At 35.7% G+C, this 15,994-nt stretch overlaps 3 protein-coding genes across 4 annotated transcripts in view; 1 reads left to right on the plus strand and 2 right to left on the minus strand.

Annotated features, from left to right (window-relative positions):
* Window positions 1-96: 96 nt before the first annotated feature.
* Window positions 97-2,899, minus strand: mRpS18A (mitochondrial ribosomal protein S18A). The gene is made up of 3 exons (XM_089636264.1): window positions 2,743-2,899; window positions 2,275-2,553; window positions 97-1,405 (listed from the first exon to the last, which is right to left on the minus strand). The coding sequence occupies exons 1-3, from the start codon at window positions 2,846-2,848 to the stop codon at window positions 1,263-1,265; spliced, it is 528 nt and encodes a 175-aa protein (XP_089492390.1). The 5' UTR covers window positions 2,849-2,899; the 3' UTR covers window positions 97-1,262.
* A 1,083-nt stretch (window positions 2,900-3,982) lies between these two features.
* Window positions 3,983-7,836, plus strand: thoc5 (THO complex subunit 5). Its single transcript, XM_089636265.1, has 5 exons — window positions 3,983-4,255; window positions 4,340-4,477; window positions 5,289-5,579; window positions 5,930-6,272; window positions 6,473-7,836. Exons 1-5 carry the CDS (start codon window positions 4,157-4,159, stop codon window positions 7,696-7,698), a joined length of 2,097 nt encoding a protein of 698 aa, XP_089492391.1. The 5' UTR covers window positions 3,983-4,156; the 3' UTR covers window positions 7,699-7,836.
* A 53-nt stretch (window positions 7,837-7,889) lies between these two features.
* The window catches only part of Slmap (Sarcolemma associated protein), a 31,924-nt gene continuing 23,819 nt past the window's right edge, over window positions 7,890-15,994 (minus strand). For both annotated transcript variants that reach the window (XM_089636881.1, XM_089636880.1), the window contains exons 10-13: window positions 15,322-15,421; window positions 13,588-13,796; window positions 13,112-13,249; window positions 7,890-12,165 (exon numbers count right to left, since the gene is read on the minus strand). In XM_089636881.1, coding sequence (XP_089493007.1) covers window positions 11,173-12,165; window positions 13,112-13,249; window positions 13,588-13,796; window positions 15,322-15,421 — 1,440 coding nt within the window. In that variant the 3' untranslated portion in view covers window positions 7,890-11,172. The remainder of the gene's footprint in view (window positions 12,166-13,111; window positions 13,250-13,587; window positions 13,797-15,321; window positions 15,422-15,994) is intronic.

The following is a 15,994-nucleotide window of genomic DNA, read 5'->3' on the forward strand; positions in this document are numbered from 1 at the left end:
ATCCGCGCAGAGCGTGAATGTTGACTATGGTTTTGAAATTTCTCCAAAACAGCGCTCGCCAATACCTCTTAAACTCTTCGGCGAGATGGCGTCACTTTAGTTAACAGTTCGCACACCGATAATTCCAGCAGGTCAGTATAATTGCTAGTTGCTAGTAGCTTTTACTACTAACCTATTCCAACCATTAGATAACCTCATTATGAAAGAGAAAGGGGTATTTTTGGCCCGGAGCTCTATACGCCATTATATCAAAAAATCCTTTACTGCTAAAGGTCTACCTAACCTGGCAATATTTTTAGCGCACCACCCATTTTTGTGAGTACAAGATACCACTGATGACAACTACAGTTGAGTCGGACACATTAATCACACGGATGCATTGCTTCCATTCAGCATGTTTCCAGCTATAATATAATCAAAAGAACAAAATGCAAAACTTTTTAAATTTTCAAATTCAACAATAATTTTTTTTAAATCTGTCCCTTCGTCGCTAATAACAATAAGTAGACTTAAGCAAGACACAATGCTGTTTCTCAATGACGTTTTGCATGGAAATTATTGTCAGAAGTGTATACGTATGCACTAGAGGTGGGTCCTGTGAGTACTTTTCGTTACTGACTACAATGAGTACAGATACAAAAAAATACCGGTTACAAAATACTCAAAGTATTTTATACCGACCTGAGGATTGATTAAGAATAAGTAATTTGTAAACTGTACTCATATAATTTCTACCAACAATCCATGATTTCCCACAAATCAAATCCATGGGGGGTAGCTACGAAATTCCCTGTCGAAAAGTTCCCCATATTTTTCCTATTAAAAATCCGTACCCATCAAAAGTACCTATTAAAAATACCCATCAAAAGAGTATCTAAAAATACTTAAAAATACCTGGTAAAAGTACCTATTAAAAATACCCATCAAAAGTACCTATTAAAAATATTTTGTCCCAGTATGAAATACTTGTGAATATTTTGGAGATTTGTCACAAGTACAAAGTATCGCATGAAAATACCCGATACTTTTACTGGGTATGATAAATAAGCATGTATGTACGATAGTGTGCACCAATACACACAATCTAAGTATGTGTTTAGGGCAACCCGTAACTTGGTTATGAACATCACTGCAGGAAAGTTTTATCAGAATAGTGAAGTTTTAAGTTTTTGATGAATAAAATCTAAGACAGTATATTTATTTGCATATAAAACACAATGCTGAAGACAATCTACAAACTAAAATATGTAACATAACAATCATTAGCGCTTGAATCTGTCTCTCTGTTTGGGTTCCTTTGGTGCAAATATTGTTCGTTCATCAAAGTAGGTGTTGAACTTCTTGTCATCCTTACGCTTCCTCGGGTCAAGGTTACTGCCTTTAGGTGCCATGTTCATCATCAGCCCTAAAAATTATAAAGACATTAACAAATAATAAAATAATCTAAATATCATATAACTTAAACAACTCTCTGCCAAATCCACACTTACAAAATAATACACTTGATCTATTAACCAACATACCTAACAAAATGACTAGATCCAACAAACACAACATTTGGACGGAAAAATTGGCATAAAACTTTACAACAGATTACCACTCTCCTACAAAGAACTTACAATATATTCAAAACATTTAAACAATGGATCTGAGACACAGAGAGACGTGAAATTGATAGAATATTGCAACCAAACACAGGCTGAATTGAGACAACCTGTGTAATGTCCAAGTAATATAAGTATAATCAAAATGAACTATGTACGCTTTTAGATTTACATTGTAAAATGTTAATTATTGAGAAATACAAAACACATCCTAACTTGTGTAATAGGTATTAGATTATATTATAACTAGCTAATTTGTACCCGGTGTTGCTCGACTTTTCTCTACTTTCTACAAATAAAATATGCATGTACTATATATATATATATATAAAGTAGTTTAGAAGAACTAAGCGCACAAACAAACAGAGGCGGATAGCGACTTTGTTTTATACTATTTAGAGATGTAAATTGAATAAAATAAATAGAACCCCAAATAAGTTGCTAAGATTCAGCGTATTCAAGTAAGTTTGTCTGTTCACTCTAAGTATAAAGCTGTTATTTACGATCTCTTTTTGGATGTTTACTGAGGCACTAACGATAAATGATCCACACACAAACCATTACAAAGGAGAGTACTCATGTAACTTCCGACTGGCATCAGTAATGTCACAAATAATGAGATATTTATCTATATGAGACTCTTTAGTTGGAAAGTGAAGGAATACATTACCTGCTTTTTGTGCCATTCTGATCATGTAGACTACTCTCCTCTGCTGCCGTTTACAGAGCCCTGTAATTCTCGAAGGCAATGCGCATCCATCGGTCCTCTGGAACTGGCTGAGAATCATCACATCGGTGTGTTTTAAGTCCAAGTCCAGGGCACACATAAAGCAGGGCTTCTTGCCGCCTTCGAGAACGGGAATCTCGGGTTTCACCAACAGATGTGAGCGGGGTGATTCAACATACACCCCTTCTATAATCAGTTCCTTCCCATTCTTTGTTTCTTGAACTACATATAAATAAATAATATTACGATATACAACAACATAACATTAGACTAACTATACTATAAAGTGTGATATCTTAAAGGATAGGAACATAATAAGATATCCCAAACGGTTAAATTTTATAAGTAAAGTGAAGAACAGAAATCGTTAGTTGAGGAATGAAGCTTCTAACAAAAAGAATTATGACTTACTTTCTTTCAATCGACTAACCGAGGAAACCGAAATTCCACGGTTAGACGTTAACGAAGGTATATTTCTTGTTAAAGATTTAAATCCTAACCTAAATAAATTTGCCATTTTTATTTTTTTACAATATGACCATAGATATACCACTCACAATATGACGTTAGGAAGTCATAGAAAAATACGAAGATATGGGATCGGTGATGTGTCGTTAAAATCCGGTCAGTGGCCGAGTAGGCATCGCGTTTGGGTCCCACCCACGCGTAATGTGTTCAATTCCTTGGCTGGCTAAGTCCTCCATCACAACACAAGCAACATTTTCAGCTTATTGTGGTGGTAGTAGGAGATTTTCAAATATCGTCAGGTCATTTGTAACCGGGGAATGTTTGTTTTTATTTTGAAAAAAAACATTGTTTTCACCACCAAATAATGGAAATTTCTCTGTTAGCTTTAGAATCACAAAACCTTCACGCACCAGTTTATAAATATTAATCGAGTATTTACTTTATCGCAAAAGGCATGCGATGTTAAAAAATAAGTAGTATCTTCCGAAAGAAAAATATGTCACATTATTTTCCAAAGTAATTAAATTCAAACTTATTATTTTAACGCTTTGTATTAAATTAATTAATTTTTTTTCCATTTAAAATTTTTTTTTTGAAACTTGTTGGTACAAAAAAATATTAACGTTTGGTATATCAAAATAAAAACTACGTGAATGAAATATACACTTCGAGCATTTTGTGTATTTCTTTTGTTGAGCTATGTTATTATGATAATTGTTTTGAATAACCTTTGTGGAATAATAATATATTTATAACTCCAAGGAATGTACATATTGTAATTTGTTCCAAAACTGGTGCTGCCGTGGTAATGAAATATTTTGGTTCCACTTTCAAAAATATCTACAGGTTATCGTTAAACTTTCCACACTATTTTTACAATTTTCATTTTATTTTTCATTCTTATAAAAAATATGAAACAATGTTGAATATTATTTAATGATTTGGTATAATAAAAAAGTTACTCACCTTTCAAAAAAAAAATTATTTACATAGCTCATATAATCTCCTTTATGATATAATATTACATCATGATAAATATAGTCAGACTAAAAGATATTTTGATAAATTTTTATTTCCTAGCCATGGGGAAATGTCCATCTACACATACATTACTCTATGGGAGTTTGCGATTTCTAGATTTGGTAGAGTCTATGACTTTTAATTACTTCTGTTTCTATGTATACACTCGGACCATTTCCAACAATTTCCAATTTCCATTTGTCAAAATCAGTCGAAATTTGACGCTTGTGGTGAGTGGAACAACGAATTGTGAGCTTGTGTTGCGTGCGTATATAGCGTATTATATAGCCATTTTATATTATTGTTAATTAAAATAAACAGTGTACAACAACACAAAATGGGGGAAGATTCAGAGCTAACAGTTAAAAAGCGACGGAAAATTACTAGTGTATCTTCTGTTCCCGCGGAAATTACCAAGCCGGTGGATGTTTACCAGGTATAACATCAATATTGTATTCATATATGTATATTATGCGTTTCTCATACATTTTCTTATCTTTATCAATGCATTTAATTTCAGCGAGTTGTGGACTTCGAAGAGGCCGAGGCACGTCAAAGATCAGCGGAGAAAGATGCTACTTTATTCCATAAATTTTGCGAAGACATACGTCAGCTGCTCGCTGAAATTGCCGAACTTAAGACGAAAAACACTCCAGAGGTAACTTAGCTTTATAAAATAACAATTTACAGTACACCTATTGAATGTTTACATTCAAGTCTTCGCACTATCAGTTTAGCTTTATGTTCACCTTAATAACTCTTATCATTTATACAAATGGCCTACCAAATTAACCAAACTAGTGAAATATCTTATTGGTAATTATTTACCTCACCGCCGCACTTTTAGGCACAGATTATGGATATTACACTTTGTTTCAACAATTATTTCATGAAATGATAAACTTGTCAAATTCCGCTTCACACTTAGTACGGAAAATATATAATTAGCACTTGGGTCCAACTTAATTACTACAAGAAATAACTATTTATGTCGGGGAGATCGTAAAAGATACATTCCGTTTCTTCCATTCCATTCCAGTACCATTTTTCTCTATCAAAGTTATGTTTGTAGGTTAGGAAATATGCAAAATTATTACAATAATTCAAAAGCAGTAAAGGAAGCCACGAGTCTTGGCACTTTTCATAGTGTATGTGCTATACATGTAAGAAAAAGTTTAAAAGGTAAACTTTGATTGAATAAGAATGAAATTATAATGCATCTTTTACTTTTTCTTTTACCATCTAACCTGATGTAAATCGTTGTTTCTTGTATTAATTAAGTTGAAACAAAGTGTAATTTCCATAACCTGTGCCCATTCATTTTCATCGCTTTTAATGACTTTTTAAAGGTGTGTTGAATTGTCATTGTGCTGAGTTATCATGGAAGCCATATTTTCACCTCACAGACCACAAAAGTTTATGTGGGTTTCATACCAAATCATTAATTTATATTATTAAATAACCCTCAGGCTTGCGAAGAAATCGCTTCGAAGCGCATCCAAGCTACCCTAACTCTGGTGGCGCTGAAAAAGTTGAACCGGCTGGAAAAGATCCGCACCAAGGCGGGGCGTGATGCACTGCACAAGGAGAAGCTGCGACTGGACTCCACGCACCTCCTGCTGCAGAATCTGCACTATGAGACGGACCACCTTGAGAAGGAGGTCACTAAGTGTCTCCAGTTCAAGTCCAAGGATGAAGAGATAGTCCTCGTCCCGGTGGAGGAGTTTTATAAAGAAGCTCCAGAAGATGTGTCAAGACCGGTGAGTTTATATTTCGTTTGCACGATACTGCTCAAGAATTCAAATTGCCAAGTAATGTTTGGTTTCCAAATACACAATAGTTTCTTACCAGGCAGATAATTTGAGACCAGGACATGAAATCCTGGGCCCACAACCTTAGACAACCCTTTTTTGTACCTCTCCTATAAGAGATCACCTTCCTGACTATTGTTACTTGCTAAAAACAAAGAGTTATTATAGTTCCCTTGTTATCCTCTTTCTCATAAACGACATGTGACAAACAGACAGGTAACGAAGTTCTCCGCTGCACTATTATATTCAGTTGCCTTTATTAATATCATATTAAATGGTATCCTTTATTCTTTTCTCAGGAGGTAACAAAGAAAGACAGTCATCAGCTGCGCCTGGCCCGCCTACAGTGGGAGCTCCAGCAGCGGCAGAAGCTGACGGAGGCATGCAACCAGTTGGGCGAGGGCGCGCAGGCCGTGTCTGCCTCGCTGGCCGCCTCTCGCGCACGCCTGCACAGCCTAAACCCGCGGCTACGAGAGGCCTTGGCCGCCGCCCAGCCTCTGCGCGAAGCCTTGGGGCTGGGCAGCGCGGGGCCGGCCAGGGGCACCGGTGGGGCTGCCAGCCTGTTGCCGCTGCCCCTTTTCTTGTTGCATGCGAGGGTGCAGGCGTACACGGAGGCGTTCAGACATCGGCTGGTGCAAGTCGGTAAGCATCTGCATTTGCTTTGGTAAACTGTGCTTAAATGTTAGTACTTGGCCGGTAATCTACCTTGTGTGGAGTCAGGATAGAGATAAACATCTTCAAAATGCTAATGGGTTGTCCAAACTCTAAAGGAGGCAGGCAACTACTATAGAAACTCACTTAGGGAGATTCCTGTCAATAATGCTTTTGTTCTTCTTTTGCAGCAATCTCTGGAGACGAGGATGATGCGCGCAGATTAGAGCAGGAGGGTGAATCTCTCAACTTATTCCGGGAATCGGATTCTGACCAGGACCCAAAGGAAGAAGAGGATAACCAGGACAAGAAGAAACGCCACCACAGGAGCGGAACAAAAACTGCTGCCACCAAACAAGAACGGGCCGATGAAAAATTAAAGCTAGTCACCAAATCACATCCTCTTGTCGTTAAGTTGACCATCAAATTTGACGAAGCTTCGTTGACATTGACTTTTGCATATTTGATAAATCTAAAGATTGTTACTGTTCAAAGTGCTATTGAAATCCAGAAACCTTCGGGAGTTTCATCAGCTGATGTTCTCAACAGTCAGAGCATTCTTAGCGGACTCTATCCCAAAGATTTTGGAGTCGATTCTCCTCATCCAGCTACAGGATACATTCTAAGATCAGCCGGTGTGGACAAAGAATTCTCAACGTTCATCCCAAAGCTAGGTCAGCCTTATGTCTGGGCACAGCGGATGTGTGGGTTAGACTTTCTGGCCCCATCCGTCGATGGTGACAAACCGGGACCTCTGTCTAAAGTTCAAAATGAACCCTGCCCTAACTTAAGTAGCATCAGTGTGGAGAATGTGCTGATTGTTTTGCAGAAGCGACTGAAGGCCAGGATATCCTTGATGAAAGAACTGCAAGATCTAGAATCTTTAAAAATACCCCCTTTTGAAGTAACGGGATCTTCTCAGGTTCATCTTCCGGGATCCTTGACAAGATGGCAGGCCATCTCCTGGTCAGAGTACGGCCAGGCAGCTTCTGTGAAGGAGCTGCAAAGCTTAGGATTAGTGACGCAACACGACATGTTCTATAGAGCCATCATCACCAGACAATCGGCTAAGTTGATTGCTCTTGTCTGTCTGAAGAGTGATTATCCAAAAGAATCGCCCATATTCTCATTAACCCTGCACTGGAACGGTGCTCACCATGCTGGAACGGATGATGATATAAGAGACATTGAAAGGTGTGTAAACACAGACTGGTGCATCCCAGAAGGATCCAAGCCCAAAATAACTCTAACCGGGCAGCTGACGAGGCTCCTGTGCTGCTTGGACATCCTGCTGGAGGCAGTAGGCTCCTCGGAGTTCCCGCCAAAGAAGTTGATCTTCCGCCCTGTCAAAGGAAGAAACCGGATAAAGCCATACAAGTATTTGAAACAGGGTTCAGGAGTGTTCACCCAATTCTGAATGTATTATACATATAATATGTAATTGCCATGTACAATTATTTGAATAAAAGTTTGTGAATACATATCTGCTCTTGTCATAAATATGTAGTTATTTGTTTATTATAATAGTTAAAGGTTCATATATAACAGGTCAGAGTTTTGGACAAATAAAACATGGTAATAAACGAAACATGAATTAAACTTTATTGATATAAAATGCTCTCCATTATATTACATTTTCTATAGAGTCCATCTTCATGGTGTCCGATGTGGGATATGCACAAAATGAAGCATTTGATCATCAGGATTTTAACAAAACCTTAATCTGAATGATTTTACAATTTTCTAAATCTATTCACATGACAATACTATCCATTTAAGATTATTCTACGACCAAATGGCAGTGTTTAGACAGGCGCAGGGACAGTCCTTATCAAATATACATTATATTGCAGTCAGTTTAAATAGTTTGTACTCGGCCGGCAGCCTTTATATTGCAATATCCAACTTCCAGGTCAAGCAGACAGATAGCCTACAGATCTTTGTATTAGTTGTCTCCTTCAAGCATAATCCACACAGTATGTTGATTTCAGAATAATAATAGCCAGTTAAGAACGAAGTACATAACATCCAGAACTCTAAATAAGATCCTCGAGCTTGGTTCTTTTTCATACCTCACGAATATATTTTTGGATGAACGCTTTTTGTTAACATCCCTGCGCCATTTTTTTTTTTTTATAATTTAGAACGGAGTTGAAATTTTTCCAAATGACGATATTAATTAAACAGAGATGTCGCAATATCGGTGGAATTGGTTAGAAGAAACCAACACTCAGAATCCAATTATAAGTTAACATATTATTACCTAACGCATAACATTAATTAATAGACAGTTTATTTTAGAATATCATTTTCCCATTGAATGGACATTATGTGAAATGAATGCTTATTTCCTCGTCTATTGCAACTTGTTACACCGATGGGTCTCTGCCGTATTATTTATCGTACACATATCTTGGTGTAAAAATGTTATAAAATGCGTTTGTCTTCCAGCTACATACAGTGAGAATTACTATCTATCTCTATTGCGATACGTCCATAAAAAGTTTAATCTCAATATAAATTTATATTTACTTATTGTACTTTATTTATTAAGGATGAAAATATGATTTTGGAATATTTCAATGAATTATATTATTTGAATTGAATATTAAAAACAACATAATGATTAAAACTTAGTGCCATGTTGTTGCTTTGTGTTAAAATTAATAGTATTATAAGGTCATTGTTACACAAAATGATTATGAGAATAATGCAATTTAAATGCTGTAATACATAATTATAACAAAGATAGTTTCTTAACGGTCAAATATCAAACAAGTCATTTATTACACTTTCACAGCGTTACAAACTGTGGTCTGTGTTCGTATTGAATATCAATTTCTGCAAATTATTTTGCTATTACAATATTATCTAGTCAATCATGCAAGTGAGTATAAATGCTAAATTATTATTCAATAATCATATTTATTGCAAAACTGCAATTTGGATTATTGGTCTTTAAATCATCGGTGGAAATCAGGGGTAACAGATGATATGTTGGGGCATATTCTCATCAGACATATTCAAATTCCATTGACTTCAAAAGAACCAGAAGTGAAAATTGTTAGGATCCGGTCTTTACAAGACTAGGGTAGGAGATTGTCCACCTTTCTTCCTTATTGCTTTGCAAACAAATGTTTTTTTTAATGAAAATTAAAAAATAATCTTTTATTTATTTTTGGTATAACTTAATGATTAAAACCTCAAATTTAATTATTGAAGACAATATTAGCGATGATTAAATGAAAATTTGAAACAGAAAAATCAGAAAAGATACGGTCGCATTTAGGACCTGAACCCAGGACCCTCGCCTTCGTAGATACATTTGTACCTTTCTCTGATTCAAATTGATTAAGAATCGCTAATATTGTCTTCAATAATTAAATAATCTTTTACTTTAATTCAAGGATATTACTCCCATTTTGTCTCAGCACGATTCATTTCCAATTTTCAACGAGTAGAATGATTACTGCAATTAATTCTATCGGCAATTCCACAAGGAAGTCATCCTATGCGAGGAGAAACTGGATGGATCAAGCCCGCCTTATACCAGGAAAAGAGCAAGAAACAGATGTAAAGGATAGACACAAAATGAATAAAGAAAACAGGAGTAGTTTGATATTTGACCTTCTCTTTAAAGGTTGAGCACTCGGCAAGCTAATAAATAAAATAGTTTCATTGGCAACATCCACTATCTCTTATAATATTATGGAGCTGTCTAAACTGCCTCTAACTCATAACATATTCAAATATATTAGTTTATTTTAGTTCTGCATTAAATAGATCACATTAAAGTAATGTTTTATACAAACATTGACCATTTAACACGCTGTGCCAAAATCAACAATAAAAATAATAAAATATGCCAACAGAAAAACACCAAAATTCTATGGCACAGGTGCGAACTTCGTTAGTCTTGATTTCAATTAACCGTACATAATTAACATTCTAGGTGATAAATTAAATATAAAATACTTTAGATTCTTGATATTTATTCAATTTTATTTACACCCTGCGGAAAAATATATATTACTCTTAAATATTTAAAAACCGCAAGTACTTTTGTATTTTATTTACAAGTATTCATATTATTATACTCGAAGGCTAACATCGAAAAACATAATCAATAAGTTAGAATAAAACTGATAATAAATATTATTAACATAAATTTATAACACAAGTCTACAAAACAGTTTAAAGAAGAGCACCGATTAACTATCTATATTCAATTATGTTGAGGGGATCATTTCATCAGATTCGGCGGTAACTTGGTAACATGCTAACAAATCACTGCTGCAAGCAAATGACCCTGAATACAAATAGCGGATTCATATTTTAAAGTGAGATTTTGACAAATAAAATCAATTTTTACAAATCAACACCGGATAACACAGAAACATTAAAAATTATATACTCCTTACCAATAAGATAACTTTAACATAAACCTTGCACTGAGATGTACCGTTATATCCATAACGTGGAGAATAAACCATAAACTAAGGGAAACTATCGACAACTGTTCAGTGCTCACGAAGCAATACTCAATACAGCCAGTTGCCATTACATTACATTACCTATATGTACAATGTGGTGAACATTACTTTATGTGACAATTATTAATATTATTATGTATACAAATGTAACAAATTACATGGTAAATGTACAACTATCCGACTAAACAGTGGCGTGACCTTTTTACTTATTCCAATATTTATACAATTGTCCATGGCGCTCCACAAACGTTCTGGTCACCATCACTAACTATTAAACTCCTAACTCCTTGGCTGTTCAGATAATGTACCGACTACCTTTTGAGGTCCACAAACAGAAAGAACAAGCCTTGCACCAAATACTATGGACGAAAGTTTGGGGGATCCCACGAGGCCGTAAATCAGGAAATATACTGGTACATTAGTATGTAGATCAGCATGGCAGCCACGGGTAACACATACACCAGCATGTCCACTGAGGGTTTCCAGCCCAACTGGCCCTTCTCCAGACCCTGCAGCCGAGACGTCAGCTGCACGTTGTCCTGGCTGATGAGGGAGTACTTCTCCTTAGTCACCACCAACTCCTCTTCCAGCTCCGCTAACCGCTTTGGGTCGATGGATATGGTAGAGATGGACGGCTCATCGTCGCCTGACAGCAAACTGCTGGCATTATCGTAGAGGTAATTAGCGGCCTTTAAACTAGAGGGTATTACGGAGGGGCTCCTGGATTTTTGTCTAGGAGACAATGTGCTATATTCCAAATCTACAACTTCGGTCATCTTATCAGCTACAATCCATTGTTCCTTCTCTTGCAATAATACAGACTTCTCTGATGTCAAAGAGTTAACTTTTTCTTCGAGACGGACTTCCATTTCGATAAGGACAGCGATTTTTTTGTTCAAGTCTTCCACTTCTTTTTGTTTGGATTCTAGTTGTTGCTTCAACGCCTCAGTTGCCTCAATCCGACTGGTGCTTTCTTGAATGTTTGAGCTGAGGGACCGTTCCTGCAGTTCCTTCTGCAACTCTGATATCCGAGAGTTTAACCTTTCAATCTCTTCTGAACCGTCGGCTTCTGACTTCAACAGCTCCTCGACCTTCTTCTGCAACTGCGCTACTTCCTCCTTGTACTTGGAGGTTTCATCTTCGTCAGTTTTTTCCTTTTCCTCGACCGGCGATTGCGACAACATCATTTCCAGCTTACTGCATTCCTCAGCTTTCATTGAAAAATTTGTCTTCAGATCATAGACTTCAGTAGATAGCTGCTCCTTGATCTGGTTGAGTTGATCCACTTCGCAGAGGGACTGCTTCAGCTTGTTGGTGGTGACCTCCAACTCCTTGGTGAGACTGGCGATGTGGCCCTCGGCAAAGGCCAGTTCTTTTTGCAGCAGGACCAACTATAACATTCAAGAAAATCTGATTTAGTGAAGTGCTCTGTTAATAGCAAAATAAACAACACTCTGTCAAAAATGTTTTATTTTTTTAAAGTTGTCATGGAAGCACACAGTAACGGCTTTCTTCCACAGGGACACGCAAGTATCCAATGCTCGACGATTCAAGTATCTTGGCTGCCAGCAGCCGTACATCAAGCATAAGTTGTCAACATTTTGTAAAATTATAATCTCCCGCGACCAACCGGTCGTTACCACTCGTCGTCGAGATTTTAAACATGGCGGAGCAATTAATGAACATGACAATCTCACCGTCACTTATGTCAGACATTTAGATCAATGCTAGGAACAAAACAGTAAACAAAAAATGACAGCTACAGCAGTTGTGATTGGGGTTATGAAAGCTAGTTTTGACGTTTCGAGAGGTGGTGGCCACGCGGGTCTTGTGATTTCAGTATCAACATGTACAAACAGCGCATGATGAGTTAGTTGCAATGTGAACATGCAACATCAGTATCGGATACTTAGGTATTCTTGCGGAAGAAAGGCCCAACTATATAATATAATGATAATGGTCTCAACTGGGAATCGAACCCAGGATCCTGTCTTACCGGGACAATGCCTGTAACTACTCGGCCATTGGGGCCTAATTATTGAGGGTCATTTTTGTCAATCTCATATTTGAAATTAAGAATTACAACATTATCTTGAAACCAATTTTTTCAATGTTTTTAACAGATATCTTTTTGAGTGATTACAAAGTTCTAAAGAATTGTTTTATAACCTAGATAGAGTCTCAGATAAACACAATTTATATGGGATACCTACCTATTGAGTTTTTTCAAAAGTCTAAATGAATATTCAGGAACAAGTTTTTCTTTAAAGTGAAGGTTAACCATCAATGTAATATGTCATTGAAGAAATATTAAATATAAATTGTTAGTTTACTAACCTTTAGGGCTAATCCATTATCGTAAGCTGAGTCCAGTTGCTCGGTGATTTCACTGATCTTTTCTCTCAAGAGTTTAGTCTTCATTTCTTTAGTTTCTTCTTCGTCCAATTTGTCAAAGATATTACTACTTTCCAACACCTGCAAAAAGCAAGACATTTGGTGATGTGATGGACTACGTAATTAATCTATTATTATTGTATGTTTTATGGGATGTGTGGGATTGCAAAAACCTCCCTACATTCCGGAATAAACTCGTTATTATTATTATTTATTAATATTTTGAGGTGAAAGAATTGGGTTAAGGAAGTAACAGAGAGAACCTGAATATTAGATCTAAAGAAACACGCAAATTCATTTCAAGCCGTGTTTTAATTCTGAATGTTAATCTCTCTTTATCCACTCTGTTTCTCAGTACAATTTTAGTCTGAAGGTCACATGGAAAAATATATTAGCGAGGTTAGGAAAAAATATCTTACAGTCTCATTTTGATTTTCAATGTCCTCCTTGGTCTCCTGGATGGAGACATCCTGGTGGTTCTGTTCCTCGTCCCCGATGATGGTGGACATCTTGGAGGAATCAGAGTCGCTGGAGTTGTAGTCGCTGTTGGTCTTGTTCTCGCTCTCCGTCTCCGAGTCGATGGCGGCGGGGTGGGGTTGAGGAACCGAGTTGTCATTTGCTTTGTCGTCTGCAAAACAAAAATAAATTAAATGTTATAAATACTAAAAGTAAGCGCTTTCTTGTTCTCAAGTGACGAGTGGAATTCCCACCCAAAATTCTAATTCATTCAAAGAACAAGCATCACACTTTTGAAATGATTTTTCCCTCTGATGTATATATATCGCCCGTATAATGCAAAAGAAATAATGTAAGCATTTCTCATGTTTTGAGAAAACAGTGTGTGAAGATTCCAAATATTTTTCAAAAATGAAAGAACAGCAATATACAGATGTTTTTTTCTTGAATCAGTATGAAAGAATTTGTTATTTTATATAAAAAAGCACATTTTACATTAAAATTATATTAAATCGGTTATCATTGTAAAAAAACACATTTAATAATAACAGTGAAATTAGATAAATAGTTGGTGAATTTACAGATATTTCTGAATTTTTAACCCCTCAAGCTTATTTGCTTTTGGGAACAGCTCATACGGTCTCATATCTCCCTTACTACCATTGTGAAAAATATGATCTGAATGTTATTAGAAAGAGAAAACCTCACGCTTTATATTAAGGCGATACCATACGTAGTAATGCAAAATCATGTGTTTTTGGTTTGAAAATTTTGTCGCATAGAAATGTTTCAGATGCTCTAATTAAATACTGTGAGTAGAATACATCTTGGCCTTTGAAATAATTGAGTATTTTTTAGATTCTTTTTATAAGTCCAGAAAAAAATAATGTATAAGGCCTATGAAAACTACTTTAAAGTTCAAAATTCCCTACTTACGAACCCATTTTCGGTTATGATTTTATTGTATAATGTGGCCAATTAAGTTATTTATAAAATGATCGAAAAATAATTAAATATTTATGCCTGAACATCCACAAAATTAAATAAAAGGCACTTTTTGGCCATGTTTTTTTCTTGCATAAATCAAAACAGGCGGATGGTGTTAAGCGGGAATTTAAACCTTATCGCCATCTACGTAAGGGTTATTATTGATAGCGGCTCAATTTAAAATATTCTACGACGTAGTGCATTGCCTTAACATCTACAAGTTAACCACAGAAGAATTAAAATATACACCTCTATTAAACCAAAGGTTCCGAGTGCAAATTGAAAAATATTAATGAGACTAAGTATTTTTTATGGATTATTTTTACTATGTGAAATGTCAAAAAAGTGAGGTTACAACGTTTGTAATAAATTTGTCTAAAGTCGGGTAAAAACAAAAACATTGGGTCGAGGCCACAATGTTTATGGTTTTCCATCGTTCACGTCAAAACAAACACATTGTGCCCCATGTCTCAGTAATTTAGTTATAAAAACGTAAAGTAGCCATTTTGATATTTTTTTCAGTTGTAATAAAAAAATTTCAAAAATGACCTTCTGACAGAATATGCTATAAAGAGGCCTGAGGAAAAAAAAAACTGAAACTCGCGATTTGTGCACCTGTAGTTCTTATGAATTACAAGAAGAGTTGTAAGAACAATTTATATGATTGTGTGAAAAAGAAAACAAGTTGTTACATTTTTTGTATGATTTACCTGATTTATTATTTTCTAATTTCCACAGCTCATTCTTCAAACTGTAGAGTTTCACTTCCAATTCTTTCACATGATTCGGTATTTTAAATTTAGATCCAACCTGAAACAAAATAAAGATGAATATTTTAACAACACGGCAGCTTAAATCTATCAATAATCTTCAAGCAAATCGCAAATACAGGGTGTCCGGGGGTAAAGTGCGCTACCTTCGGGGGGTGATTCAAAATTATAATGCAAGTAAAAAAGATAAATAACTCTTTTTGAAATTCCAAAGTTTTAGGCAAGAAAGTTGAATTGTTTGTATGGGAAAAAAACATTTAAATTTCGAAAAAAGTTATACATCTTTTTTACTTCTACCAACATGTAGAATCACCTCCCGAAGTTAGCGCACTTTACCCCCGGACACACTGTATTTTGGTATCCGTAAGATTGGTGTGTTCCAAACTATCATCACATTATTTGTTTGATCATCCTCATTATAAATTTCATTATATAAATTTTTTTACATGTCTTATTAGTTCAAGGAGAAAATCCATAATTGGTGTTATTTTGGCTATATATTATACATGTACAAAAATTAATAAATAAATTATGGTCCATCAAATCGATCTCCGTTAAACGCCCATTATCGGTGCATCTCAGCTTTTCAACAAATTGTGATCAGCTAATTGAC

This window comes from Hesperophylax consimilis, chromosome 10 (genome assembly GCF_061612785.1).
Source record: "Hesperophylax consimilis isolate HC1 chromosome 10, BYU_Hcon_1.0, whole genome shotgun sequence".
NCBI classification, from domain to species: Eukaryota; Metazoa; Arthropoda; class Insecta; order Trichoptera; family Limnephilidae; genus Hesperophylax; species Hesperophylax consimilis.

Coding starts and splice junctions, on each gene's coding strand:
- mRpS18A (XM_089636264.1), bottom strand. CDS start 2,848: ATGGCAAATTTATTTAGGTTAGGATTTAAATCTTTAACAAGAAATATA. Junction 2,554..2,742: donor GGTTAGTCGATTGAAAGAAA/GTAAGTCATAAT, acceptor ATTTATATGTAG/TTCAAGAAACAAAGAATGGG. Junction 1,406..2,274: donor CAGAATGGCACAAAAAGCAG/GTAATGTATTCC, acceptor TATAATTTTTAG/GGCTGATGATGAACATGGCA.
- thoc5 (XM_089636265.1), top strand. CDS start 4,157: ATGGGGGAAGATTCAGAGCTAACAGTTAAAAAGCGACGGAAAATTACT. Junction 4,256..4,339: donor AGCCGGTGGATGTTTACCAG/GTATAACATCAA, acceptor ATTTAATTTCAG/CGAGTTGTGGACTTCGAAGA. Junction 5,580..5,929: donor CAGAAGATGTGTCAAGACCG/GTGAGTTTATAT, acceptor TTCTTTTCTCAG/GAGGTAACAAAGAAAGACAG.